The sequence below is a fragment of the Harmonia axyridis genome, chromosome 2 (genome assembly GCF_914767665.1).
Source record: "Harmonia axyridis chromosome 2, icHarAxyr1.1, whole genome shotgun sequence".
In the NCBI taxonomy this organism is placed as follows: Eukaryota; Metazoa; Arthropoda; class Insecta; order Coleoptera; family Coccinellidae; genus Harmonia; species Harmonia axyridis.
Genome location: NC_059502.1, coordinates 6,111,664 through 6,139,317, shown reverse-complemented (window position 1 = coordinate 6,139,317; position 27,654 = coordinate 6,111,664). Strand labels below are relative to the sequence as shown.

The window sequence follows — 27,654 nt, the reverse complement described above, 5'->3', positions numbered from 1 at the left end:
AAACACAAATTTTTTCAATATTCAATATATTTTTGTTCAATCATTAATATTTTTCAATTCAAAGAAGATCTCACTTGAGATGCTCTACTACAATTAATTATTCAGTTTTGAAATTGCCCAAGTATATTACGCGCTCATTTATTCTAATAAGCTTGCAAAACATTGAGTTGGGCTCTTTGAATAAAATTCCATTAGCAGTTTGATTTGTTTGATCTAATTCCCAATGCTGAACATCAATATGCGTACTGTCATTCTACTTGCTCCAGTTAGGAGAACCTAATGTGAGGTTGCAGCATATGTACGTCTTATAATTACATATTAATTACTTGTTCGCACTGCTAACAGGTTCACAACATGTTGCTGTCCTAATTAGAGCTCCGACAATTGATATAGGAATTGACTATTTGCAGGCTCACTGCAATATTGTACATTAACTGAAATTACATCATGAGGTTCCTTGAATTAGCGAATCTTGCAGCATTCAAATATTTCAAAAGATTAAAATTGAATATATGAAATAAAGAAGGCATCTGTTTGCTCTCTGTCCACCTGTTGCTTTAGTGTCCAAGATTCAGAACATTGTTTTTCTGGACAAAGTTGAAACCACCAACAGTGAATATCACATTACGTTGGATCGATTCATTGATGAAATTGAAAAAACGCCCTTGAAGGTCGAAGAGGAAAATTTTTTTTACCAAATTGATGGAATCCATGGTCGAATTGAATTAATTCTGCTTGATCATCTAGCTTATTCTGCAGATCTGACTATCACTTTATGACTATGACTTTATTTGGATAAAGTATATTCAAATTCACTCGAAGTACCTACTTCGGAAAACCCTTTTATATATTATAAGGTTATAATATTTCGAATATAAAAGGGTTTTCCGGTTTCCAAGAATTCATTAGGAAAATGGGAATTTATTGTCATTTCGGTCCTTTTCATTGATCCCAGAAGGCTAATTGATCGTATATCGATCGATATATTGTTTCGATTTGGTCACTTTCATTGCTAGAAGTAGTACACGTGCTACCACGTGGCAATTTGATCGCACTTTTTGGAGGAAGTTGTGCTCATCTTCCACATCTCATCCATGGAACTGGCTTGGAAAGTTATCAAGAGCCGTTTGAGAAACCGACGAAGACTCCTAAAATCATTGGGAGAATGAGGAGGTTTTCAATTATTTCGATGATGGCGTTAGGCTTAATTATGTGGCACATGTTGGAAAAACTGAAGATTTAGCGATCAAATATATTCCTTCAGTTACTCTCAAAGTCGGTTATGATACGTTAAGTGAAACAGAATCTTTCGATGATTTCTATATTTTGATGAAGAATTTATTTATCATGCTATACAGGGTTACACCTCAATAAACTCCAATGGGAGCAATAGACGCATGAACGATAGAGGGATCAAAAGCTCCTCACCTCACTTCAAGCCGATAAAAACCCATTCAAGCCCTATCGACGTTACATCGGAGCAGAAGACGAGACAAAAAAGGCAACAACTCTCCTCATCGTCACGCCAAATTCAATTCGAAACTTTCCGGGATACTGCATCAGTTCCGGCCGATAGCCGTCATCCGAAGTTTCTCACAATAACACCGAGCCGAATAACAATTACGTCTCGAGAACTTACGAGGGCACTTGAAGGCGCCCTGAGTGGCCCCGTCACCAATAACCCGATGCCTCGATACGGTGTAATGGGTTTTAAATGGAGAATCTAGTAACGGGCCAAGTTCATCAAATCCCGCAAAATTGCCGTATCATCCCGGTAATTTATCATCCCGCCCGGTTCACAGGAAAACGACAGTGTTCGGGAAGAATTAATGAATCGCGACGTGGGGCCCCCCCTTTAGGCTTCGAAGAGAGGGGGGACGGCCTGTTTTAAAGTTTCGTTTTGTTGTTGAGAGGTAGGTCGTGGTTATTAGCGCGATTATTGTAACAGAAAAAATTGAGGAACGTAGTGGCTCTGTTGCGGCCTTGGAGACCACATTCGTTGTCTACTAAGGGGATCCCAGAATCCCTTTGGGCTGGAAATGGCCGATTTGTGAGCTACACTGCGCAAAAGAATTAACGCACATTCTGAAAATCTCAATTTTAATGAAAGTTAACTCTACATTGACTTTATAACTTATTTTTTATGTTCTCTCGGGAAGGTTTTGAACGAAACAAGACACATTAAATGGAAGAAAAATTCAGGATTTCACAGAATCTTATGTGAAAAAAGAGAAATAAACAACAATAAACATTCAAAATACTGGAATGCTGATAAGTGATTCAATACTTGGTATTTCCACCCCTTGCGGTAATTACAGCTCGGCAACGACGGTTCATACTCAAAATGAGTGATCTTGAAATGTTCTGATCTAATCCTTCCCAGATTTCTCTGAGTTGGATTCCTAAGTCAATAAGAGTAGCTGGATGATTTTCTGAACTTCTCACCCTTCTATTGAGGTTGTCCCAAACCTGCTCAATCGGATTGGGATCTGGACTTCTTGCTGGTCATTCCATTCGAGAGACTTCAACCTCTTCAAGGTACTCCTGAACGATGCGCTCACGATGGGGTCTGGCATTATCGTCCATAAAAATGAAATTTTCACTAATGTATGGGGCAAATGGCACTACATGCTCTCCAAAAATGTTCCTTATATACCTATCAGCATTCATAACTCCATTATCAACGACCACTAGGTCTGTGCGAGCAGTCAAAGATATTCCACCCCATACCATAATCGATCCTCCCCCGAAATCAGTAGTATTCAGGAAATTGCACTGAGCATATCTTTCATGTGGACGTCTGTTCACAAGGGAACGTCGATCACAATGGTAGAGGCAGAATCTAGACTCATCTGTGAAGAGAACTCTTTCCCAATCAGCCTCTTCCCAATGGATATGCTCTCTCGCAAAATCCAAACGCGCCCTTCGATGGGCTGGGGTAAGAGCTGGGCCTCTTGCCGCGACACGAGTGTAATCATTTGTTTCTTGTTGCGATTAGTTTCAAAGTTATAATGCAAATCTGTATTTTTTTTAATGTAAACATCAAAAATTTCTATAACAAATTAACTTTTTTTCCTTCTTCAAAAATACACGGGGTTAGACTATTTAAAGGGGCACTACATGGATATCGATAACACTTAGAGATACAGGGTGGTTTAAATTACAAAAAAGTTGCGTTATTTAGGAATTAGTGTGTTGGTGGGAACAGATCCAAAATATCTCCAATGGTTCTCGAGATTTCTTCAAAAAATCTGGAAATTGAGATTTTTTTTTTTCTGAATACCTCATTTGTTTCTGGAGATAACTTCACGAAATTCGGTTTGTAGCCATTATCCAACATAGATATTCTAATGATGTCGTCAGTTTTTTTCTGTTTTCCATTGTTTCAGAGAAGCGAATTCAATTCGGGATACCCTGCACTACCTAGAGACAAAAATGCTCGAGTACATAACCTAATTCCGCCGAAATCTGGCAGCAGCGCTTAATTACAGATATTTACTCTTCCTCAAAATCACAAAGAATAAATCGCAGTGAAACCTCATCATTTCCTACTCAACTCCCTTATAATTACTACACAATTAAAATTTCCTCCTCGACGGAACCCCCAGATGATCAATTAGAGACCGCTCACCGACCGTCTAGACCATTTTTTTCAACCAAACTCTCCTCTAATCGAATATCTCGTCCCGTTTGAATCTAACCAGCACCTGAACCAACCGCCCTCAAGCCCAATGGCGATAAGGGATGCAAACCCCTGTATCGAACGGAGAGGACGACAACGCAGGGAAATGAACAACAACTACTTACTGTAAAGTTTGCTGAACGCCACGTAGAACTCGTTGATGCTCAGTTTGCCATCGTTGTCTGTGTCGTCGTACTGGATCATGTTGGAGAGAGAACAGCCGCCGCTCAAGCTGTCCAAACGCTCTTGTACGGCTATCTGAAAAGCAAATTTTACACTATGGTTTATTATTTTTTCTTTGGAGGCGAAATATCTCGGCAAGTGCCAAAAAAAATTAAATTTTTATTCTCTGTCTCTCTGTTCTCTGTCTGCTCATAGATGGCGTTATGGTTTTCGCTCCAAACTACTTCGGCCCCTGCGGATTCAACTTAACTTACCCCCTTGAACTCTTCTTTCCTTAGTTTTACCTGGGTTACAAACATAAAATCATATTGTATACCGTGAATTTCTTCTTCCTTTTCTTATTCTCTAAGTTGTATGCCGGCGCAATGGTATCATGGTACCCACACAATAATTAGGATATGGGAAAGATATTATCTATAGTATCTTTCTAAGAACCTCATGAATGAGAAAGTTGTATGTACAAGTACCACGAAAGACCATTGTTACAATAATGCAGGTACATTTGTATTAAGTATTGTGACGACAATTTCGGCTAGACACAGACATTATGTCTAATTGCTTTTTGTCGCCACATACCTATGCTTCATTGTAATGTTGTTCCTAGGATTTTTTGTCAGTTTCTCTTTGGTCCGAATACTCAATAGGAAAAAAGACTTCATTGGTGAATAGGAATATAAAAATCAGTTATAACCATGAGTTGAAGCAGGAATCGAAAGATGATGAGCCAAAAAAAAGCTTGATTTGTAGCTGGAATGTTCTGGAATTTGTACAAGAACAACCTGATGAGACGATTTTGGATGCACAAAGCTGCATCAATATTTAATGTATTTGGTAAATGCAGATGACAAAAAGATAAAAAGGTGAAGAACGCGTTTCTTCATTGCTGAAGAAGACAAGAAGGAATATTTCAAAACTAAAAAAGAATGCTTGTGTTTAACTTGCCAAAATCTCATTTTTCATTGGGAAATATCTGGGTTAATGCAATCCTGAAAATACCTATCAGGTATTTTCAGAGTGTCAGAGACTGGTCACTGTCTCTGTCACCACCACCTCTTCTGGTAGAAGCTGGAACGTCATGGAGATTGAAAAAGTACATCTGTTGGATGTATAGAGAACAGTATATCTTCAAAAAATGACGTTCCGAGAATACATGCCGGAATAGCTTCCGAGTCTGATTTTGCTTCACAAAAAATTAATGAGAACAGAATGAATCTACATACCTAAATATCCATATGTGGAGATACGACAGTTCTGGAGTCTTCATCAAAAATGTCAATTTGAGACGGAATATCATAATTCCAACCGAATGAAAAAAGACACGACACAATATTTCCTTTTCTGTCAAAATTAACAGTTGTGGCGAGGTAGACGAAGCAACGTATAAACATAAAAATTTCCCACTACCAGAATTATAGTTTCATGGCTCTCTATTCTACGTACTCCAGGAGGGTTTGTTCAAGGGTCTGTTTTATGGACCGGTCTGAATCGTATCGTACGAAATGATATCGGGGGGAAAATATGGAGATGATGACTCGCCTATAAAATTAAAATTATCGTCCCCTCAAAATGAGAAACGTACTTCCGAGGCATTACGAGTAAGGTTAGGATGCAGCGGAGTGTGGGGTTGATTATTAGAGCTCGTAAAATGGGATTTAGAGGGAGGGATCGTAATGGTCACGAAAAATGCTGGTTGGTGTAATGGCGGATGTAGAAATGATATGTGGGAGTTATTTGGCGTTGGAGATGCTACTGTTTGGAAGGTGCTCAATCATCAAAATTGCTGTCTATCACAGAATTAAGCCATTTATAATGTTGAAGACTTTTATGGCCGTATTCTTCGTCAGAATTGGAGAATTCAGGTCTTTTCAGTTGTGGTGTAGTTGGTTTTAAACCTAACGTTTCGCTTACTACTGCGGTAAGCATCTTCAGAGGTTTCCAGGCTCTAGATTGCAACTCGACGATATGAGGATACATTCAAGAGAAATTCAGCGTTCAGTTACAATCTATGACCTAGAAACCTCTGAAGATGCTTGCCGAAGCAGTAAACAAAACGTCACGTCAAAAAGTTTTCTAATTGAGCCATTTATTTTTAATTCGAAAATTTTCAAATGATCAATTTAAAATGCACGAATTTTATTGCAGAATATTTTCCTTCTTTCATTACCATTGTGAACAATCAAATACTCAGAGCTTTAGCTACCATCTATGCGATAACTTTTATCTGATTCATGAAAAACATCTTTTCCATTTTTCACATTTAAATGATCATTATCAGGGAATGGAATTTTGTTCATGAATTAATATACTTTCTGCTTGTTCTAAAAAGAGATTGATTACTGTCATTTTATCGGGAGTATCAGTAACATAATTCTAAATATTCATAGCATATCACATACAAGGAAGGTTGTGTCAGAAGACTGAATTTAGTATGTTGTAGCAGAAATAACGAGCACCCAAAATTTCTTAATTACACTTTAATCCTCTCATTTATTTAGGCACTGAACACCCCAGAGTAGTATATTTCAATAACATCAAACCATAGAGAAATAAACATAGATAGGGGGAGTATACGCAATTTTTACATGTCCCCAACATGGTTGGATTACCTTGTCGGATTGTGATATATTTTCAAATTCAAAATTTTACTTTATCGTTATGAATGTACATTAGATAGAATGAAATATATTTATTTGGGTGATTCCCGATTAAATATGCAAATTTGAATATTTGGAATCCGATATTTTTCCTAATTGCCGAATTTATTATAATAAGCAGAATATTCATTATTTTCTGTATCTACTTGTTGAAATCCAAGGTTTGGCAACTTTTGCTCTCCTAGTGTCATCGGTTGTTTCACGTCGTTTGGACATTTAAAGTTTGTTTCCTGAATTTCTGTTATATTTAGGTATTTATTTCAATATATTTTGTGTTAATATGAAACTATAATTCACTATGGGACATAAGAAGTGCGTTCTTCGTGGAGAAACTCGCGAATTGAGTGAAATATCGTATCACTGATAAGTTCTCATTTCTGCGTGCTTCATGTCAAATTTGATAGTTCATGTTGGGGACAAAATTTGCTTACTGAAAATGACATATGCTCCCTCTATCTATATTTATTCGTTTCATCAATATACCTGAATGTTGATAAAATCCTTTACCATAAACCCTGAAATAAGGTCAACAAAAAAAAAACGGAAATCTCAATATCCCAGGTACAAAATTAACATTTCACCGAACAATCCCGCTAACCAGATCCCACAATTCATCCCTTAATACCCAGCGGAGATCCCCCTTTTCAGGAACATCAACATGCGAACACACCGAAATATACGTGAAGAAGAAAAAAAAATTACCTCATTCAATTCCGTAGCCTCGAGATTGCCATTGTTATTCCTATCATAATGGGAGAACATAATGGAAACCAAGTAATCTTTGCTGTGATTATCCTGCGACATCAGCCTGGCATGGTTGTACAACAATAAGTTGTCCTGGAAGTAATTTATAGTTGGCGGGACGTAGTCTCTCGTTAATGAATGGACTTACTTTCATTATTTCATACTCTTGCATGGTGCAGTCCTCTTTGTCGTAGTACAGTTCTCCCTTGTCATTGGGTTCGTCCTCTATCTCATTCTCTGAATAGTTGGCGTCATCGGTGACAGGAGTAGTAGTGGCTTGGTAAGTCTGCAAGCATAGGGTTTTTGTGGCTTCTGATTAATACAAACCACGATTAATTATGGGATGACGTTAAAGGTTGACTCTTCAATTAGTGGAGGGATGGTGGCATGTGGAGGAAACGAATTTAGATGGAGATTATAATTAAGTTGAATGTGAGATCCATTTCTGTGAATTGGCGGTGAACTGAGCTGAACATTTTGGGAGTGGTGGGTGGTGAATTTTTTTTAATGGGTTGACAGGTATTTGCATACCAAGTATCCATTATTTTGTACAAAGCTTTCCAACTAATGAATTATTTTATTCGTTGCTATCTCGTAGTTGATCATAATTAAGCTGGTTTATTACTTCTAAAATTGTTTTTAGTACCAATGTTTTTGGTTGTTTAGCATTTTCGAAGGAGCTATGATGTAAAGCCTTTATGTAACGGGTGTTTTTTTTTCGAGGTATATAACTTTAAGTTGGTATTACTGTTCAAGATGGCGACCGATTTAACAGCTGTCAAGTGATTTATTCTCAGTTTGGTTTGGCAATTCATCATGAATAGACTCACGCCAGAACAACGCTTGCAAATAGTGCAATTTTATTTCGAAAATAATGGCTTTGTACGGAATACGTATCACGCACTACGTCCATTTTATTTTGTTTAGCGATGGAGCGCGCTTCTGGTTGAATGGCTACGTCAACAAACAAAACTGCCGCATTTGGAGTGAAGCTAATCCTCAAGTGTATGTCGAAACACCGTTACATCCAGAAAAACTGACTGTTTGGTGCGCTTTATGGGCTGGTGGAATCATTGGTCATTGGTACTTCTTCAATAACGATGATGGCCAGAACGTTACAGTCAATGGTGATCAGTGTACAGCCATCATTACTTACTTTTTCATTCCTGAATTGAACAACCATGATGTCCAGGAGCTGTGGTTCCAACAAGACGGCGCAACATGTCTCACAGCTCGTGCCACAATCGATTTATTGAAAGAAACGTTTGGTGACCGCCTAATTTCACGTTTTGGACCTGTGAATTTGCCTCCAATATCTTGTGATTTAACACCGCTAAACTACTTTCTGTGGGGCTATGTAAAGTCATTGGTCTATGCGGATAAGCCACAAACCCTTGACCATTTGGAAGACAACATTCGCCGTGTTATTGCCGATATACGGCCACAAATGTTGGAAAAAGTCATCGAAAATTGGACGTCCAGATTGGACTACATCCGAGCCAGCCGTGGTGGTCATATGCCAGAAATCATATTTAAAATGTAATGCCACAAGATTATCTTGCGGATGAATAGAATTCATGTCAATCGAATAATCCATCGTTGTTTTATTGCAATTTAAAGTTCTATAGCTCTAAAAAAACACCCTTCATCAAGTAGGTTGATATCAAGTCAAGCAAAAATTATCTAAAATCAATAAGTCAAGTCCAGCTCGAGTATGTAATTTTTCACGAGCTTGATTTTGAAGTTAAGTAGTTGGTGTAAATGTCAAGCTACTTGGCTTGATGATTCCCTACTTTCAAATAATAATTGATCTCCCTCAGCACAACTGGAGATATCCAACTGGACTGTTTGATATTGACCAATCTGTATGTGTCTAACCATTTTATAGTATATCCAAAGTCACTTGGAGTAAGCAGAATATTTCGATTATGCAAGGGTTGTCCAAGTTTCAAGAAATTCTTTTGTGGCCAGTTAATTTATTATCTGACAATACTTTCAAAGTATTCAGCGGTATTTAACGGATCGCGGTATCCACTTCAAATGGACATCTGGCCAAGCATTTTTGTGGACTAGTTCAATTGACTTTGAATACACTATACCAGACATTATTTTTGCTAGGTTGACATCGAGATATCGAAAAGTGCGTCATGCGTCAATCTCAAGCCCCCCAATTCACAGAAATGAAAAAATCATCACATTATCAAAAAGGGTCGGATCTCGTTCAACCCAACCGACAAACTGAAAAAACTCAACCCTTCCAGACCCTCTGGTCGACTGAATATTAAACCAGCACCATCGCCTGAAAAAAAAACGGGGATCAAAAACACCATTTGACCCCTGCGAACTCACCGTGGCCTCAGTTTTAACGGTGACGTTGTCCACCGGAACGCCGACCGGGGTTCCGTAGCCGCCGCCGGTGCTGCTGTTCGTGAGCGACGGCAGCGTTGACAGCGGTGAATTATTGAAATAGATATTGCTGTGGTCCACTGTCGGTCCCCAGCCTTTCCCTGGAAACACAACGAATTATAGAATGCATAATGTATGGGCTCGGTGGTACAAGAGGATGTGCGCCGGAATTTTTCATGGGGACCCGGTGTCGGATATGGCTGGAGGGTGTTTTTTTAATCGTAAATTTAGGTGGAGTTGTTAATATTTCACGCGAGTCGATTTTGCGGCGGTGTTTACGTTCTGGATGGTTGTGGGACGGTGAGATCATTCACGGAGGTGTTAACGTTATATACATTTGATTATATAACTCATTATAATAATAATAATATAATATTTGTTTCGCTATTTCAGTAGGGTAATGATTTCATTACAATAAATAAAACGAATGATATTTGGAAATGAATGATGAAAAGAAAAAGAAGTACAATTTCCAAGTGTGTAACAATATCATACGATATTAATTAATAATTATCTATCTGGATAATGTATCAGCAAAATGCCATCAACATAACCATTGTCAAACAGAAGACTTCCACGCCATTACGTACGAATCATAATCGAAAGTAACCCAAGGAGAATGCATGTCATCGAGGGAGAATAGCGATATACCGGTTACCTTTATGAGGGATCATCAGTACCGCATAATTCTACCCAAGATGACAAACAAACGAAATAGCAGCAGTTGAAGCAAAATCTTCGCTTGATGAAGAGTTTCCGGGGTCTGCACCAGAAAATCAACCATCATTGATTGGTATGCTGAGTTTAAACGTGGTGAAATGAGCACCGAAGACGGCGAACGCAGTGGACGCTCAAATGAGGCTGTCACCGACGAAAAAATCGAAAAAGTTCATAAAATAATTTTGAATGACCGTAAAGTGAAGTTGATCGAGATAGTAGATATTGTGAAGATATCATCTGAACGTGTACATCATATCAATCATGAATAATCGTACATAAAAAAACTGTGTGCAAAAAGGATGCCGCGCTAGCTCAGAATCGATCAAAAGCAACAACGTGTTAATGATTCTGACCAGTGTTTGAAGCTGTTTAAGTGCAATAAACCTGAATTTTTGCGTCGATATATAACAATGGATGAAACATGGGTCCATCATTTCACTCCGGAGTCCAATCGGCAGTCAGCTGAGTGGACTACATACAATGAACAGAATCCCAAGCGAGGAAAAACACAACAGTCAGTAGGCAAGGTTATAGCAGCAGTATTCTGGGATGCGCAAGGTATAATATTCATTGATTACCTCCTGAAGAGCCAGACCATCAACAGCAAGCTATATAGTGTTACTGAACAGTCCAATTTCCCATATAAAAATTTTAAAATTGCACCAAGGACCTACTTCAAATCAATAAATAGTCAATGAAACACAAATATTTACATTCCAGCTGAAAATATCCCTAAAGTATATAGATATTTATAACACTCCCTCGGTAATAGATAAAGTTAATATCACAAATCATTTCACATTTATATTGAAGAAACCCATAACACGGAAACAATTTTCAGATAGGAAAATCTATAATTCATATCCCAATTTCAAGTTTGGTCATTGAAAACACATTTCAATCAATCATTTCAGTGGGTTGGTTCCCACAAGATAATTGAAACTGAATTATAAAAGGTAATAAGTTTTCAGGTAGGTAGTAACGTTTGCGTTTGGTGCTTTATTATTAGATGAATTTTAAATTGCATAATATATGATGGTACTTTATCCTCCAATAATCAATTAACGTGGGAAACATAACACAAGTCCAGGTATCTCTTTGTCTATGATAGAATTATGTGAAAAGCAGAAACTTTTGAAACGATACAAATTGATGAGTTACTGAGTATTATCCGAAAATTTACCTGCTAATGAATTCGGTGCTTTTATAACAGACTTTTTCATGTGTATTTCGTTCTTCCTCATATTATGTTCTCTCAACAAAATTGATTTTGAATATTGTCTGTTCCCAAACGAATCATCAGTAAATGACTGAATGGACTTGCCTGGTGATGAAAAGTGGATCACTTACGACAACGTCAAGCGAAAACGGTGAGATGGCGGAAACGATTGCCAAGCTAAGATTGATGGCCAGGATGGTTTTCGTGTGTGTTTGGTGGGATAGGCAGAGAATTATCTACTATGAGCTGCAGTGACAATGGATGAAACATGGTTCCATCATTTCACTCCGGAGTCCAATCGGCAGTCAGCTGAGTGGACTGCACACGATGAACTGATTCCAAAGCGAGGAAAAATACAACAGTCAGCAGGCAAGGTTATGGCAGCAGTATTCTGGGATGCGCAAAGTATAATATTCATTGATTACCTCCAAAAGGGCCAGACCATCAACAGCGATTATTATATAACATTATTTAATCGTTTAAAGGATGAAATCGTTAAGAAACAGCGATTATTATGTAGCGTTATTTAATCGTTCAAAGAATGAAATCGTTAAGAAACGGCCCCATTTGAAGAAAAAAAAGTGCTGTTTCATCAAGACAATGCGCCGTGGCACAAATCAATTGAAACAATGGCAAAATTGTAAGAATTAGGTTTCGAAATGCTTCTGCATCCACCGTAATCGCCAGATCTGGCCCCCAGCGACTTTTTCCTGTTCTCAGACCTCAAAAGAACGATCACTGGAAAGAAATTTAGCGTAAATGAAGAAGTAATAACCGGAACTGAGACCTATTTTGAAGCGAAAGATAAACCGTACTACAACAATGGTATCGAAAAGTTGTAAGATCGCTATAATCGCTTTATGGCCCTCGAAGGCAACTATGTTGAATAATAAAATCGAATTTTCCAAAAAAATGTGTTTTACTATGATAGACAGGGGACTTTTCGATTGATCTGTTATGTATTTCGAAACAATTGAACAATATTATTTTAACGGAGCCTAATATTGCTATTTCGGAAAAAAAACATTAAATTCAGCGCTTAACCGTGATACAGCGTCGCGTCCACCCTGTATATCACGTAATACCTTCCAATTTAAATTCTATACGAACAGCGAAGCAACGGAAACGGAAATAGTTCAATACAGCCTCGCATAGTTGAACGCTGACAACCGACCCTTTCCACAAAACACAGAAAAGAAAAACCATCGGGGGCATTAAGCCCGGTTCACACCGGCATACCTGATGGGCACGCACCCTGGATATTCATTAATGGACCTTCGGCATCCGAGTTAAACAAGTGGTTTCTCGATCTCCACCGCTGTACACAAGGGTTGGAGGGGTGGGGGGAATTCAATTCGGTAGCCGCGTTAATTAATATTCATAAATTCCGAAGAAGTACCTAGCCGAAGTGAACATCATCAATTTACCCGGGAGCGGCACATTATTCAACCGGCATCGTGCGGAATTTCTGTTCCGGTAATTTTTCTGGACAAACATTGATCAATGAATATTCGCCATGAGTTAGGCGAGGCTCCTGGGCAGTGGCGGCAGCAGGAAGATCGATTTCTCATTTTTTTTCGTATTGTCACTGTTCCAGTCTGGTCTACAACTTAACCTTTGGCCCTACTCGGATGGAATCATCAGTGATGCACTTCAGTGGTACCTGCCTCATAAACCTCCGCACATTCCACGTGAAACGTTATGTCGTTTTCAAAAATTGTTGGGTTTGTGAAGATCCAACAATGAACAAACTACACTTAACAGAATTCAGGTGCTTTTGAGCGCTCGTTCATTCCTGTGTCAATGGCGCCCTTAGACACAGAACTGTTATATGTTGTCTCTAAAGAAGCAATTGGCAAATGAATGAATCAGCACTTGAAAGCTCCTTACTTCATCTCAGTGCTATCTTTCTTTTTTTCGCTATTCTGCTTGAATTTTCTACGGTTTTGACAAAACTATCAACACGAAGCCAAATTATCCTATATATAGCTGTGATATTTCAACTTGGTTCTATCTGTTGTCACTGAAATATAAGGTTTTAGTTTTACAAATTCTGGTTACGCGATCATCATAAACTTTTGCTTAAAATTGCCATTCTACATTTGAATGAGAATTTCAAACTGATCACACCCGCAGTTTCCAAATAAACACAACACAAAATTTTGAAATGCTATATTTACGAAACCGCTTGTCGGATTTTGCATATTTCAAGGTTCCAAGTCGTTTCATTTGAAATTTTTCACGTGTACGGACGATCAGAATCGAATTTGACGGACAGAATCGAATTTGAAGACGAATGCGTCATCAGTAAGTCAAACTTTATCATTTAAGCTCTTCTTGACTCAAAAATCGAAAATAGCAGAAATTGTAGCTGTATGTAATAATTTAGCTTTTTGTTACATATTATAACTTAATTATCATGGGTTTCATACATGCTTTCTCCAAGTTTCTCTTTCAAATCCAGTTTTCAAAAATGCTAAATCGCTTTGTTACGGCTGAATAAAGTGGCAACAGCGCCTTGTGCTAAAACATTAACGACAAATCCAAAGCAAAATAAGATATGACAGATATGGAGTTTGGTCAAGGTGCATATCTGTCATATCAAAGCGTAGACTTTTTGGTCGTAACTCTTGACTTTAAAGTTGAAGCTTTCTTTGTTAACCTAATCAACGTAATATATTTGATGTTCTTTTCTATCCATATAATCCATAGTCTGTTGCCATATCGTACAACAGCAACGAAACCCTTTGGATTTTAAATCATCATATTTTGTTTTCAATTTTAGGTCACAAAATTAAAAAAAAAGACAGGTTGAAATGGTAAGTTTAAAATGTGACATATTGCCGATACTCTATTACTCATCAATCGAACCTCTGATAAACTTCCTACCACCGAAATCACAAGCCGCCACTGCCGCGAGGGGTGGGAGGGGAACCCGTCCGAAAAACGCACCCACCGAAAATTGTGTTTAACTTTTCCAGATTTTACGAGAATTTGCTTGACGCCGGATTCGGCATACAAACGGCGGCTTGGTAGGATTACTGCTGTCTGGCTTAATTGGACCTGTAGACGTCGGGGAGATCTATAATTGAATAAGTCTCACCAAAGCCTACCGACTTAGGGTCTTTCCATTGAAGCCGCGATTCGATTATGTAAGGAGCGAAACTTCGCGAAGCCAAATTTTGGAGGAATACTGAAAGAGGACGCCAATGGTTTACATAATTCATTTAAAAAATATAAATTTAGATAGATAAATAGTTTTTTTATGATAGAATAGTACCTTTGCATCAAATAGTAAAAGCGCTACTTCTTTTTCTTCTTTCACAACCTGTATTCATCCACTCCTATACATAGGTCTTTCTCAAACCTTTCCACGCCTCCTTGTATTGTACCTCAATCACCAAATTTTTTTCAGCCACCTTCTTTATATCGTCAATCTATCGTTTCTGTAGACGCCCTATGTTTCTTTTTGTTTATCTGATTCTCCATGCGATTGTTAAACATTCAAACCCATCTATTCTAGTCATTCTAGCTACATGACCAGCCCAATTCCATTTCTTCTCAGCCACCTATTGAATAACTTCCCTCGTCTTGATCTTCTTTCTTATATTCTCGTTCCTTTTCATGTTGATCCTTGTTGAATTATAGACCAGATAACTAGGAAGAAATTGATGATTCCTGGACTTAATTTGAAGTGAAATGTGTCGAAACCATTTTTTTTAGACCAATATTCACCTCTCTGGCTTCATAGTTAGATAAAACTGACATTGTTGAGGTTCCTGGATTTATTAGAAAGCTTTCCATACAAAATGTGTGGATTTTTGGCTTACTTCATGGTTGGGAGGTATCATTTAGTCGTTTTCTTTTGATGAGCCATGCTTGTGAAGTGAAGGTAAATGGTGAATATAAACTGGGTTTGCTTAATTTAGTGGAAAGCTATTTACCTCGGCAAAAAGTTCTTCCACTTGCTTTACCAATTGCAAATCACATCTCCCAGTGTGATCACAAGAATTGGACACTATTATTATTTCTCAGAATAGGGGTCTTTTAGCTTGCCGAGCACTGCGACCAAGTTGATCTTTTGTTCTTAACCCTACCTGGTCATACAAATCCAGGGAGAATGCTGTTAATGAAACCGACAACATCCTTAGGAGCTTTGGCTTTTACTTTGTGAGTATCCAAAACTGGCTTTTCCATGTGAGTGGTTCTTAGGCCAGTCAGCTCCAAGCATTTGCACACTATGTGTTCGGCTCTCCCACAGACTCTTTCAGATATCATCTGCTGACTTACCCATGCTATACAAAAAGTATTTGCACCTACAGTGTCCTATCAGCAGTCCCACATACCTGATGCTCAGCTCCTGCTAGCCGCAAGAACTTTCTGGTATAGGTCAGTAAAAGCACCACAAATTTATTCGACTGGAAAAGACTCCTAATATTCCTCAACAGGGTCATTCTATTGTCCCACTCCCATTATTGGACCGTTGCATTAAATTGGTCTTTTCCAAGCCCACAGAAGGGCTCAGGACCAACAGGTGTCCACCTTGATGTCTTTTTCACAAGTTCATCGGCTTTTTCATTTTCTTCAATACTGCAATGCCCTCTCGATTATATTCCATAACACCCATGTAAAGCACACTAACATCAAATCTTTGAAGACACCGTATGAACAAAATACTGCTAAAAAAGCAGATAGAATACTACAAATAATCTAGACCAACTTCACGACAGGAATATCATTGAAATATGCCTAGGTCAATAATGATATTTAACTGTATCTATATCTCCTTGAAATCGATACAAGTCCCAAGTGATAAATTGGATAATAAATGTTACATTGAGAAACACACAATCTGATTCGATGTTGAGAATGCAATTATAAATCGAATATAAATAAACTGGTCATCCTCCATTTCATACTCTGAATGTAATCCTCGGATTACTAGTGGAAGGCTTCGATAGAGGCTACCATCGTACGTATTATGAGCAAATAATAATAACGTAGCTTGGGTAATTGATTCCAAATAATCTCTCGATATGTAGATTGGCCTGCATATCATGTATGTTTCTGTTAGCGGTTGCATGAAATGGAAATTAACTATACCTGGAACCTCGAACCTGTATGCCCCAGCACGGGATTATAATATGACAACAAAGGTATAGAGATTATGTGATGTCGTAATGACTTTGAATATTGAAACTATTGATGTGTTCGTCAATGTTCCTAGAATCGTTAACATTGGTACTTCAAACAATTGACGTTGATGAAATGTTGACCCTTCAAGAGTTGCCAGACCAAAGAGCTTATAGGATATCCTTGCAATTTCATGAAATTGTTATTTTCGTCAGTGATAATTCGATGGAAATAACTGATTCTGCTTCTGTGATTCCCCAATAAATTATTATTGCAATATTGAGAAAATGCTCAGTTTGCGTGGTCATGTTTTTTTGGATATCAGCATTGATTTCGTTTCTGCAGTTGATATTTGGATATTATATACTAACTGACAAAGAAACTGCAACACCCAGAAGGAGCTGTTCAATTTTTATTCTCGGTAAAACATAGATAGTAGAGCAATGAGAAAATGATTGAAATTTGTAGAAAAAAAACGGGGGGTTTACATTTTTTTTTAATGAATTCGTTAATAGTGTGTTTGTCCACCGCGATTATCTATACACTTCCCAACACGTCTCAGCATTGATGCAATAACATAACATAACATAAGATGGTCTATTTCTTTTTTTCTTCTTGAGGGAAACTATCCCTAGCTACCTGTTCTTCATGCTCTATAGGCGAAAGATCGAGGGATCTAGGCGGCCACATGGGTCGCTTCGGAAAATTTTAAACTAACTCTGACAACATGAGGTCTGGCATTATCTTGATGAAATATTGGATTCTAGAGCCGGTTAAGGTGAAGGAGATCATTTGGCTCCACTATTTCTAAAAGGTAACGCAGCGCTGTCATGTTAACTCGAATAATGACCAAAGGAGACTAACTTGCATGTGCAATACGTGATGATCAACATCAAACTGAGCTTCATATCTTTCTCCCTGACGTCGTCTAACTCTTCTTCGGCCATCATGTGCACCCAAGGAGAATCGAGATTCATCAGAAAAGGCGACCTGATGCCAGCGAAGTTTAACCGTCAGAGGTAACACAAGATGGGGGTCCATAATGCTGCAATCTAAAAACCTTATCCGTCGGTAAACCGTTTGAACAGTAACAGGATGGCCTAGTTCTCCTAACCATTCATCAGCCAAAGATCGAGTGGTCTCAAATCGGTCTCTAATGACCATAAGGCTCAGACGTTGATCTTGAACTTCATTTGTGCCTTTTCGACGTCCGGTGCCTACTCTTCTTTGATTTTAGGGATTATCGAACCACGCTTGACAACATCTCATAACAGTAGTTGGATTTCTGTTCGTATAGTAAGCGATTCTCGAAATGACAACCCCGCCTCCCGAAGACCAATAATTCAACATTTTTCAAATTCACTCAAATTTCACAGCTGGCGATAAATACAGCGTACACGTGCTCTAGGCATTTTAACAACTAAACATCGACTTTAGATCAGATAGTTCGTTGTAAAATTTTAAGAATTTGCGAAAAACGACTACAACATTTAAGTAACAAAAATTTTTTACCAAAAAAAAATTCAAATTTAAACAGCTCCTTCTGGGTGTTGCAGTTTCTCCGGCAGTTAGTATATATGCTGGTTTATTATACTCTATTGGCATTCTTCGCTGGTTGTATTACTGTGTATATGGCATCAATAGTTAATCTGTTGTCACTTAATTCATATTGTTTCGGTAAAAACGAGAAATAAACCACAGTAGGAAATTGCTTCAATCGTAAATGGCTGACGAATTGATTCTTCTTCATTCGATGCCCGCCATACACCAAATTCCGAACCTCCTGTACATCCGATATAATCGATCGACATACGGCAAGCTAAAAAGCGACACAGAACATGACGGAACAAATGGCCCTTTGTAATCTCCTCTAATTAGTGCGGTACACTAGGCCGGCGCCCCGTTTTACGATCCCCGTTCACACGTGCGCGTGTAAATACGGCCTTACCCGCCGCGATAAAAAAATGATTAGCTCCGCCGATGAAATGCCGGACTCTCTCTCGAAAAAGTCGAAGAGTTGATGAATTGACGTGAAATGTGACGAACTCTGTATCGGAAAAGGCTACGTCGATCCTTTGAACGGCTGGTTTTTGTAATCATGCAATTTTCCGAGATTATTGGGTCTCCGTGAGGATCTGAAAGGTTCATCAGGTCCAATTTCGTGGAACGCTGGCGTGCATATGAGGGTTTTTTGTGTGCGAGTTTTTTTTCCAGGTATGGATATGTGGGAAAAAGCTATTTCCGCGTATCAATTTTCCTTTTTGGGTCATCGTTGATTGCTGTATTAACGCTACCGTGACTAGCGTAATCTCGGAGGATTGTTGATGATTAGAGGTGATCGTTCAGCTTCTAGCTCTGCGACTAAAACTCCTATGGTTTTCATTCCTATAGGTTCAAAACCCTCTGCCTGCCTGCCTGCAAGACAGAGCTGAAAGAAAAAATCCCAAAGAGATGCACATTTATAATATAATGGATCGTTAAGTTATCCGGAGGAAATTGGAATTACATAGCTCTTTGTTGCCCTATTCAAGTATTTCTTCTTCAACCATTATTTATCCACTTTGATCTCCTGTCCTGTGCTATCCGATGCTACAGATTTCCAACCTGAGCCTCTTTATCGTCGAGTGATCTTCTTGGCGCTCACATCATGCTTTGTCACTTCTGATTTGCAACGCGCTATATCATATCGGCGACTCTTGTTCTTTGTCGTATTTCTCTATTCTTTTCTCTTAGACTCAAGACAAGCATCGCAAGTACCATCACTCACTGCATTACTCCCAGTTCATTTTAAGACTTCTTTGTTGGTGCCATCCTTTCAAAACAATATATAAGTACAGGTTGGTCAAAATGTAATTCATTTTTCCGAAAACCGCCCATGTCAGTCCAATTCATCTGCTCAACTGCGTAATCTGATTATTTCTAACTAACCTTATTGAATGTGGAAGATAAATATATTCTGCTACGTTTCCCAGCTTTGTATGTAGTGAGTAAGTAGACTTCTATCACTCTTGGTCTTCGATAGCCTAACTTTTGTGCAGCATCGGCTTAATACCAATAAATATCTGATTATAATGAATAGGTACAGTGACATTTCTATGAAAACCATTGGAAGTGAACAAGCTGTTGATATTGCGGAAAGTGCATTAAGGATAACACTCGCTAAACATGAACACTTCTGTGTGAGGGATCTTTTCCTAGCACTACAAAGCACTTCAGTCAAGTGAGTTCGGGAATAAGAAAATCCTCTGAAGGACATCCAAATTTGAGAAATTTTCTCCATCCCTCACAAAGTAGTTCATGGAGCTGCGACAAGCTGAGCTTTGAAATATTGTGGCTCTGCTGTCCTATTGAAAGATGCTAAGATCTTTTTGTGCAAGCCAGTTTTGAAGGTTCACGAAGGGTTAGCCAAGGCTTTCATGAACGTTGTCAGATATTATGATATGGTAGACGATCTAGGAAACGAGCTGAAGAAAAAATCAAGCTCGCGAACTCCTAAAAAGCTTCTACATTCATTCTATGCAATTTTGAAGTTAATCTGTATGAAAGTGACCAACTTTGGGGAGATACATTTAATGAGAGAAACATTCTCTTTGTTTATTTTTTGTTTTTGGCATACCTAGTAGTATGAAAATTTGTATCAAGTTGATAGAAGTGAATTGAGTGAGATGGTGAGCACTTCACTAGATTAAAGTGTACCGCTGGTACCTGTATATAATAAACTTTTATATTTTTCGGTCGAAACTAGCACAAACTTTTATGGTTGTTTAGGAAAAGACGAACAACACTGGTAACCCTCAAGAACTTTTCTACCAAAACATATTTCGACGTGAAAATTTCGATAAAACCAACAGGTTGCTACATTATTCTCGAACACCACCATGCATAATAAAGTCTACGAAGTTGACTGCATAGTTCCGCCGATATTGAATCAAATATCCGAGGATCTAGGCACAGCTTCCATCCCTCCAGTTTATACATATTCCAACGTTTTACTCGCTCAGACATATATGCTGCTCTAGTCCAGGAATTTTTCATCAATACGACATAAAATGGTGAGATCGCCTCCGCTTTCAAACTTCCATAATAATAGTAAAATTTTTATGTACCATCTCCAAGTTTATTCTCTCGTAGAGTTAGATTTCGCGGCGAGATATGCCAGTGGATGTGGGATACTCGAAAATAGCCTTCTGGAAACTGGATTCTTGAAATTCGGGAAGAGGAATACGTAAGGGGAAGTAGGCGTGTCCAAGCGTTTGGAACAAAACCGGTATTCTCGAACCAAATGGCAGTAGAGCAGCTCCCCTGGAGAGGAATTGTTGCATTTCTTATTATTGTTCAAGGAGCGGCAAGAAAACGAAGTAGGGAATGATTATTTTAATGTTTTTGTTCGATTTTAGGTTTTGGGTATAGTTTTGAAGGTGTGATTTAAATTTGATCTGTTTGGTAATATGTTTTTAATACACTGCGCAAAAAAATTAACGCACATTCTGAAAATCTCAATTTTAATGAAAGTTAACTCTACATTGACTTTATAACTTATTTTTTATGTTCTCTCGGGAAGGTTTTGAATGAAACAAGACACATTAAATGGAAGAAAAATTCAGGATTTCACCGAATCTTATGTGAAAGAAGAGAAATAAACAATTTTCAATATACTGGAATGCTGATAAATGATTTGATACTCGGTATTTCCACTCCTTGCGTTGATTACAGCACGGCAACGACGGTTCATACTCAAAATGAGTGATCTTAAAATGTTCTGATCTAATCCTTCCCAGATTTCTCTGAGTTGGATTCCTAAGTCATTAAGAGTAGCTGGATGATTTTCTGAACTTCTCAGCCTTCTATTGAGGTTGTCCCAAATTTGCTCAATCGGATTGAGATCTGGACTTCTTGCTGGCCATTCCATTCGAGAGACTTCAACCTCTTCAAGATACTTCTGAACGATGCGCCCACGATTGGTTCTGGCATTATCGTCCATAAAAATGAAATTTTCACCAATGTATGGGGCAAATGGCATTACATGCTCTTCAAGAATGTTCCTTTTATACCTATCAGCATTCATAGCTCCATTATCAATGACCACTAGGTCTGTGCGAGCACTCAAAGATATTCCACCCCATACCATAATCGATCCTCCCCCGAAACCAGTAGTATTCAGGAAATTGCACTGAGCATATCTTTCATGTGGACGTCTGTATACAAGGGAACGTCGATCACAATGGTAGAGGCAGAATCTAGACTCATCTGTGAAGAGAACTCTTTCCCAATCAGCCTCTTCCCAATGGATATGCTCTCTCGCAAAATCCAAACGCGCCCTTCGATGGGCTGGGGTAAGAGCTGGGCCTCTTGCCGCGACACGAGGCGTTAAATCATATTCTCTGAGGCGATTTCTTATTGTCTGAGTGCTAATTTGCACCCCATGAGTTTGCTCAAGCTGATTTGAAGGAGGCGAGCGGTTGCAAACCGTTGTCTCAACGAAGAAACTCTCAAGTAACGTTCTTGAATGGCAGTTGTTACCCGTGGTCTACCCTGTCCTGGTCTTCGGACATTTATACTAGTCTCCCTGAATCGCTGCAACATTCTGGACACACTTGTATGGGAAACTCCAAACCTTTCTGCAATTCTTGTGTATGTCCACCCTTCTTCTCGCAAAACTACCGCTTGGGCACATTCCTCTTGGGTCAAATTGCGTGTTTCGCGTTGCATAGCGATCGAGTGTAGAAAATCAAACGGAAGAAAAACTGTTGATCACTAGAATTGATCGAGAATAACTGATTTCAGAATGGAGCCAATACATTTAAAATCTGATAATCTCATTGTTTTTATTCCTGCTGGGAAAAAACATCTGTATTGAAGAAAAACGTTGAAAGTGGATACCATATGCATGCATAATTCTGATAGAAATAATTATCATTGAGAACACCTTCAGTTGTAGAATAAATTTGAGATTTCCATAATGTGCGTTAATTTTTTTGCGCAGTGTATTTCCAATAAACTTTCAATGAAAATTTTATTCATCACTCAAGAATGAATATGAAAAATGTGATAATATAGGACCAGATAAATTAGGATACAGAGGTGAGAACAGCTCTAATAGGATACGAAATAGAACTTAAGATTGCGTTGCAATATAACATCTCACGCAATAATCTCTAATTATGTACCCTAAAATGGACTCTTTTCAAATGAGAGAATAGAACCTAATCTTCGAAAAATCATCAGGTATAGGTTTCTTCTATCGTCTAAAATTGAGTAACCTAGGTCCTAGAGAACGTTTCCGAAGGCAACAGCCCACCCTGCTCAAATAACTGGCAACCTCCTACATTATTTTCACCTGTGACGTTATTAGACCAGTTGCAATGAAAAATACCGAGTGTAGCCGGAACCTTATGGGTCCTTCAAATTGTAATTTGGGGATTTTTCCCTTTGGAAACGGTTGGAATGCGAGGGAATAGGCGAAATTACAATATACCAAATAATTACGAAAGCTGAAACGCTTATGTAATGGAATTCGATATGAAATGATTGAGTTTTCGTCTTGTTTGCTTCTCTTTTGAAGGAGTGTTTGCTACGAGTTTTGTTGAGAGGCAATTCCGCGAGATTAATACTCGTGTGGAAGGGAAATATTCGAGGGATATGAGTCAGCGAATGAAGGTAGAGTTAATCGATAATTTTCAAAGGGAAACTTTTTAGGAACGGTGGAGTGAATGTGCTTGATCAACCTACTATCGAACGAAGTGTGAAACTTTTTTATTTTCCTACTTAAAAGTACAACTTTGCTTCATCCGTTTTTTTTTTTCAAAACTTAAGGTTTTATTGTGAAAAACTGGTTTTAGACATTTATGATTTAAAGTGTTGTCACTGGCCACTACTTTCTTCCATATCGGGCAGCCTATGAATCCCGCGTTGAAAAAACTTTTGATCTTTCATTTGATCTTTTGAAGCGATCCATGAATCGATACAAATTCTGGTCAGCCAAGACGTATGCCATTGATCGAAACAAGTGATAGTCCAAGGAAGCAACGTCTGGAGAATACGGCTTGTGAGATAGGACTTTCCATTTCAACGATTCCAATTATATCTTGACCACTTTCGCAACATGGGGTCGAGCATGCCGTAAAATCACTTTATCATGTCTCGTTGTATTGCGGCCCTTTGTCTTTCAATGCTCTGCCCAAACGCATTAATTGCGTTCGATAACGATCGCCTGTGATTGTTTCAGTCGGTTTCAACAACTTATAATACACTACGCCAAACTGGTCCCACCAATTCTGAGCATTATCTTGAAACCGCCAATATTCAATTTGACCGTCGACGTGGAAGTATGGCCGAGATATTCCCATGATTTTCCGCGCTTCAGATTATCGTAATGAACCCATTTTTCGTGTTCAGTCACAATCCTTTCCATCTTCGGCTTGCAAGCAACTATTCACAAGCAAACAAACGCCGTTCAACATCTTCCACCGCCATGCTGGTCTTCGACGCCAATATCATCGTTCTTGAAACGTTGAAACCACTCTCGCTACGTTCTTTCACTAACAGCGTCCTTACCATAGGTATTCGAGAGCATTCGATGAGCCTCAGCCGAAGTTTTTTTTATATTAAAGGAGAAAATTGAAACCTCCCTCAAATGACGAGAATTTGGCTGGTAAGCCGACATGTTTAATCGAGAATAACTTTATGATGCAGACACAAATCGACTAATTTTTGGATGGCGTTATGTTGACAAATACCTAAGCTTATTGTATGACATCTACGATCTATTTATCTTGACTACCACTTACCGCTATAGCCATCTATTGCAAAACGGAGGTAGCAGTTTAAAGGTACGACTTTCGTTTAAAAAATATTTTATTGTAAAACAATAATTCTTGTTCAGTTATTAGTAATGTTAGGCCGAAGGATATTTCCTAGACAGAGATGAGTCTAAGAGCGTTGTATCGAAAATATTGAAGGAGTGAGCATTCAATAGAAGAAAGCAGAACGGTGAGGTGAGGAATATAAGGTCTTCACACTGAAGACAATCTGGAATGTGACATTGCAAAATTATCTCAATTATTACTATTTGAATTTGGGTTTCTTAAGTAGTTAGTCTTAGATCCAAATGGAATATAAGGTATCAAAGTAAGTTCTACAGACTTCAAAAGAATATTGTTCCCTGAGCTAGTATCAACGCCTCATCTTCAATAAAAAATTTCTTGAGGCACCCAATAATTCGATACATCACCGTATTATCCAACCTAACCTAACCAAATTCACTCGCGTCGAAATTTCCAACGCTTCTTAACCAACCAAAATCGGATTAAGCCCCGCGTTCTGGAAGACATTGTCCCACAACCATCCATCTTCATGAATTCAATAACTTCCGCATATGGATAATCCCATTCAGGGACTCGGCAACTCTAGAACCTATAGCAAATCGATGATGGAAATTACCGTGCTTGACACAATGGACTCCCCTCTCGATGCTGATGGCCGAGCGGGTTAGACAAGCAGCCCTGTGAAGCTCGCAGTGATTGGGGTAGATGTGGCCGTCCGAGCCGCATACCACCCTCTGATGCATGGCGCACTGACGTACACATTGACAGGTCGCCTGACCATTTTTTGTCACCACGCACTCTCTGCCTTTCATGCAGTAATGGACGAGGCAGGGATCTGGAAAAGAAAATGATAACGATTAATCGGTGGGAAAAGGAAGTGATGTATAGCAGCGACAAACTTGTGGCACTTGTAACAACATCTTTTTTTATGTTATCTTGACATGCTTCAAGTGTATCCTCTCTGGTTTGGTTCAATCGTACCTGTGATGAATTTGGTTCTTGAAGAATTACCAAATTCAACATAATTTCTAGATTTAAACACTGGGGCACCAAACTAATTTTCAGTTCACACAATTCGGAAAATCAAGAAAAGACTGCAATGTTATTTAGTGCAACAGATACTAGCATCATCCAAGGGAGGATCGCTACTTTTTTTTTGCAAATTTCCTAAAATTTTTTATAGTCACATCGATAGTATTATATCAAGTCGATCTGGTCATTCAATAGAGAGAATATGGGGGAGTAAGCTTAGCGCCTGTGAAAAATTGTTGTTTTTCCAAGTCAGATGTTTTGCCAACATTACTTGTCGAAGAGCTCCTTTTTCGATTACTAATTCGGGAATTGAAGCAGACAAAGATTCCAATACACTTTTCAGAAAAAAGCATGAAGGCCTTTCTGTGGTAAAGTACCTTTAAAAAGATTTTCGAAAGGAGAAAAAACCCATAGAGGAACTCTGTGACCAAATCTTTCACGGAATAAGTTTTTAAAGTTTCCTTGAAACTTTGAGCTACAAAATTCAAGAAGTATATTCATCTCAGTAGAAACATGCTATATCTCTTCACTGTCTTCCTCAAAAGGCATTGCCGACTCAGAAAGCACCTAGAGAAGAAACTGATGAGTTCAACATATATGGGGAAGAATGCCTTGCCAATTTGAGTCAACGCAAAAATTTTTTTCCACTTGTATGAGAAGGGATGGAAGCCTCCCCGAAGCCACCTCTGGAACTTGAAGGCGTGCAGAAGTTAAACAGCTCTAATAGGATGCAGAATAGAGCTTAAGATTGCGGTGCAATGTAACCAACTCAACAGATCATCGACGCTGCAGACAAGTCGTTATAATTATGTGTATTGACTGTTACTGTGAAGGAATCGAGGGTAGTTTTTAGCGATAGTTGAAGCAAAGTGTTGATGGCTCTCGCTGTCACCAGAGAAGCTGTTGATGTGCCAGAGAAAAAAGGTGTAGACTTTTGCAAATGCTCTTCTTCAGCTTTCGAGAATCATAGCCAATAATGGGGGTTACAGTTCATCCCAGTTAGTCAGTGAGATAATAATAAGGGTTAAAAAGTATGGGTTTGGATATGTTGAAAGATAAAATCCGATATATGGAAACCTTAAGTATTACCCAATCATTTGTTGTTGAGTTGCAGATGTTTCTGTCGGCTGCCAAACCACCAGAAGAACTTTTTAGGATTGACAATATGAAGGCTACACCAAGAAGGCATATTGGAGATAGAGAACATTGCAAGGTATAATCAATCTCAAATATTGTTTATGTCACTACATGCTATCAATCAGACATTGAGGAAGTATTTATTACTTTTCTTGTCACAAATTAGTACCGCTTGGTACTGACGAGAAGAAAAAGTGGTATGGCACAGTGCCATATGTGCGCCAATTCCAGAACGCATTGAGTGATGTGTTATGTTCGTGTTTTAATGATATGTTAGACCTTTCAGTATAACAAAGTTCCTGTTCACAAACTTTGTGATGTAGAGGGTGAGCTTTCAGGAAGAGTCTCCGGAATACCTTCATTCTCTACAAGTACCTTTTTCGATACAATAACAACATTTTACGGCAGTCTTCAACAATTTTCCTATTTTTGAAGCTTCACTGCACGACGACCCTTCGACTCGATTAAAATTAAAGGAGACCACACCCGCAACGACTTCTCGACGACCCCCAAGGGTACGTAATCTGATTGTAGCCTCAGACACGTACCCTCACCCCTCCTCCGATGCATCATCGACCTCCTCCCTCCACAACAATAAATCCCGACATTTTCTCCAGACGGCCACGATAAATAACCCTTCTCAGTCACGAAATCATAACGGCGAAGGATGGGCATCGGCATGGCCGCCTATTCATAATGAAACGACGATCGTAAACCACGGAGTAACGAGGTCGTTTCTATTCGGCCTGTTTTTCGGATTTCGCAGCCAGCGGTGCCCGGCCGGGCACATGACGAATTATTATTCTGGCGCTGTTCGCGGCCCCATCAAACGGTTTCATTATACGTATATACAGGATGAGCGCCATTCAATCGGGGAGTCCATGTCCGCCAAGTGCGCCAGATATCAATCGGCATTGATTA

General features: G+C 38.8%; 1 protein-coding gene across 2 annotated transcripts in view; it reads right to left on the bottom strand.

The window, feature by feature from the left end:
- LOC123673153 (follistatin-related protein 5-like) overlaps positions 1–27,654 on the bottom strand; it is a 182,866-nt gene that overhangs the window by 26,229 nt on the left and 128,983 nt on the right. For both annotated transcript variants that reach the window (XM_045607601.1, XM_045607602.1), the window contains 5 exons: positions 25,181–25,399; positions 9,613–9,770; positions 7,412–7,549; positions 7,222–7,356; positions 3,808–3,940 (listed from right to left, as the gene is read on the bottom strand). In XM_045607601.1, coding sequence (XP_045463557.1) covers positions 3,808–3,940; positions 7,222–7,356; positions 7,412–7,549; positions 9,613–9,770; positions 25,181–25,399 — 783 coding nt within the window. The remainder of the gene's footprint in view (positions 1–3,807; positions 3,941–7,221; positions 7,357–7,411; positions 7,550–9,612; positions 9,771–25,180; positions 25,400–27,654) is intronic.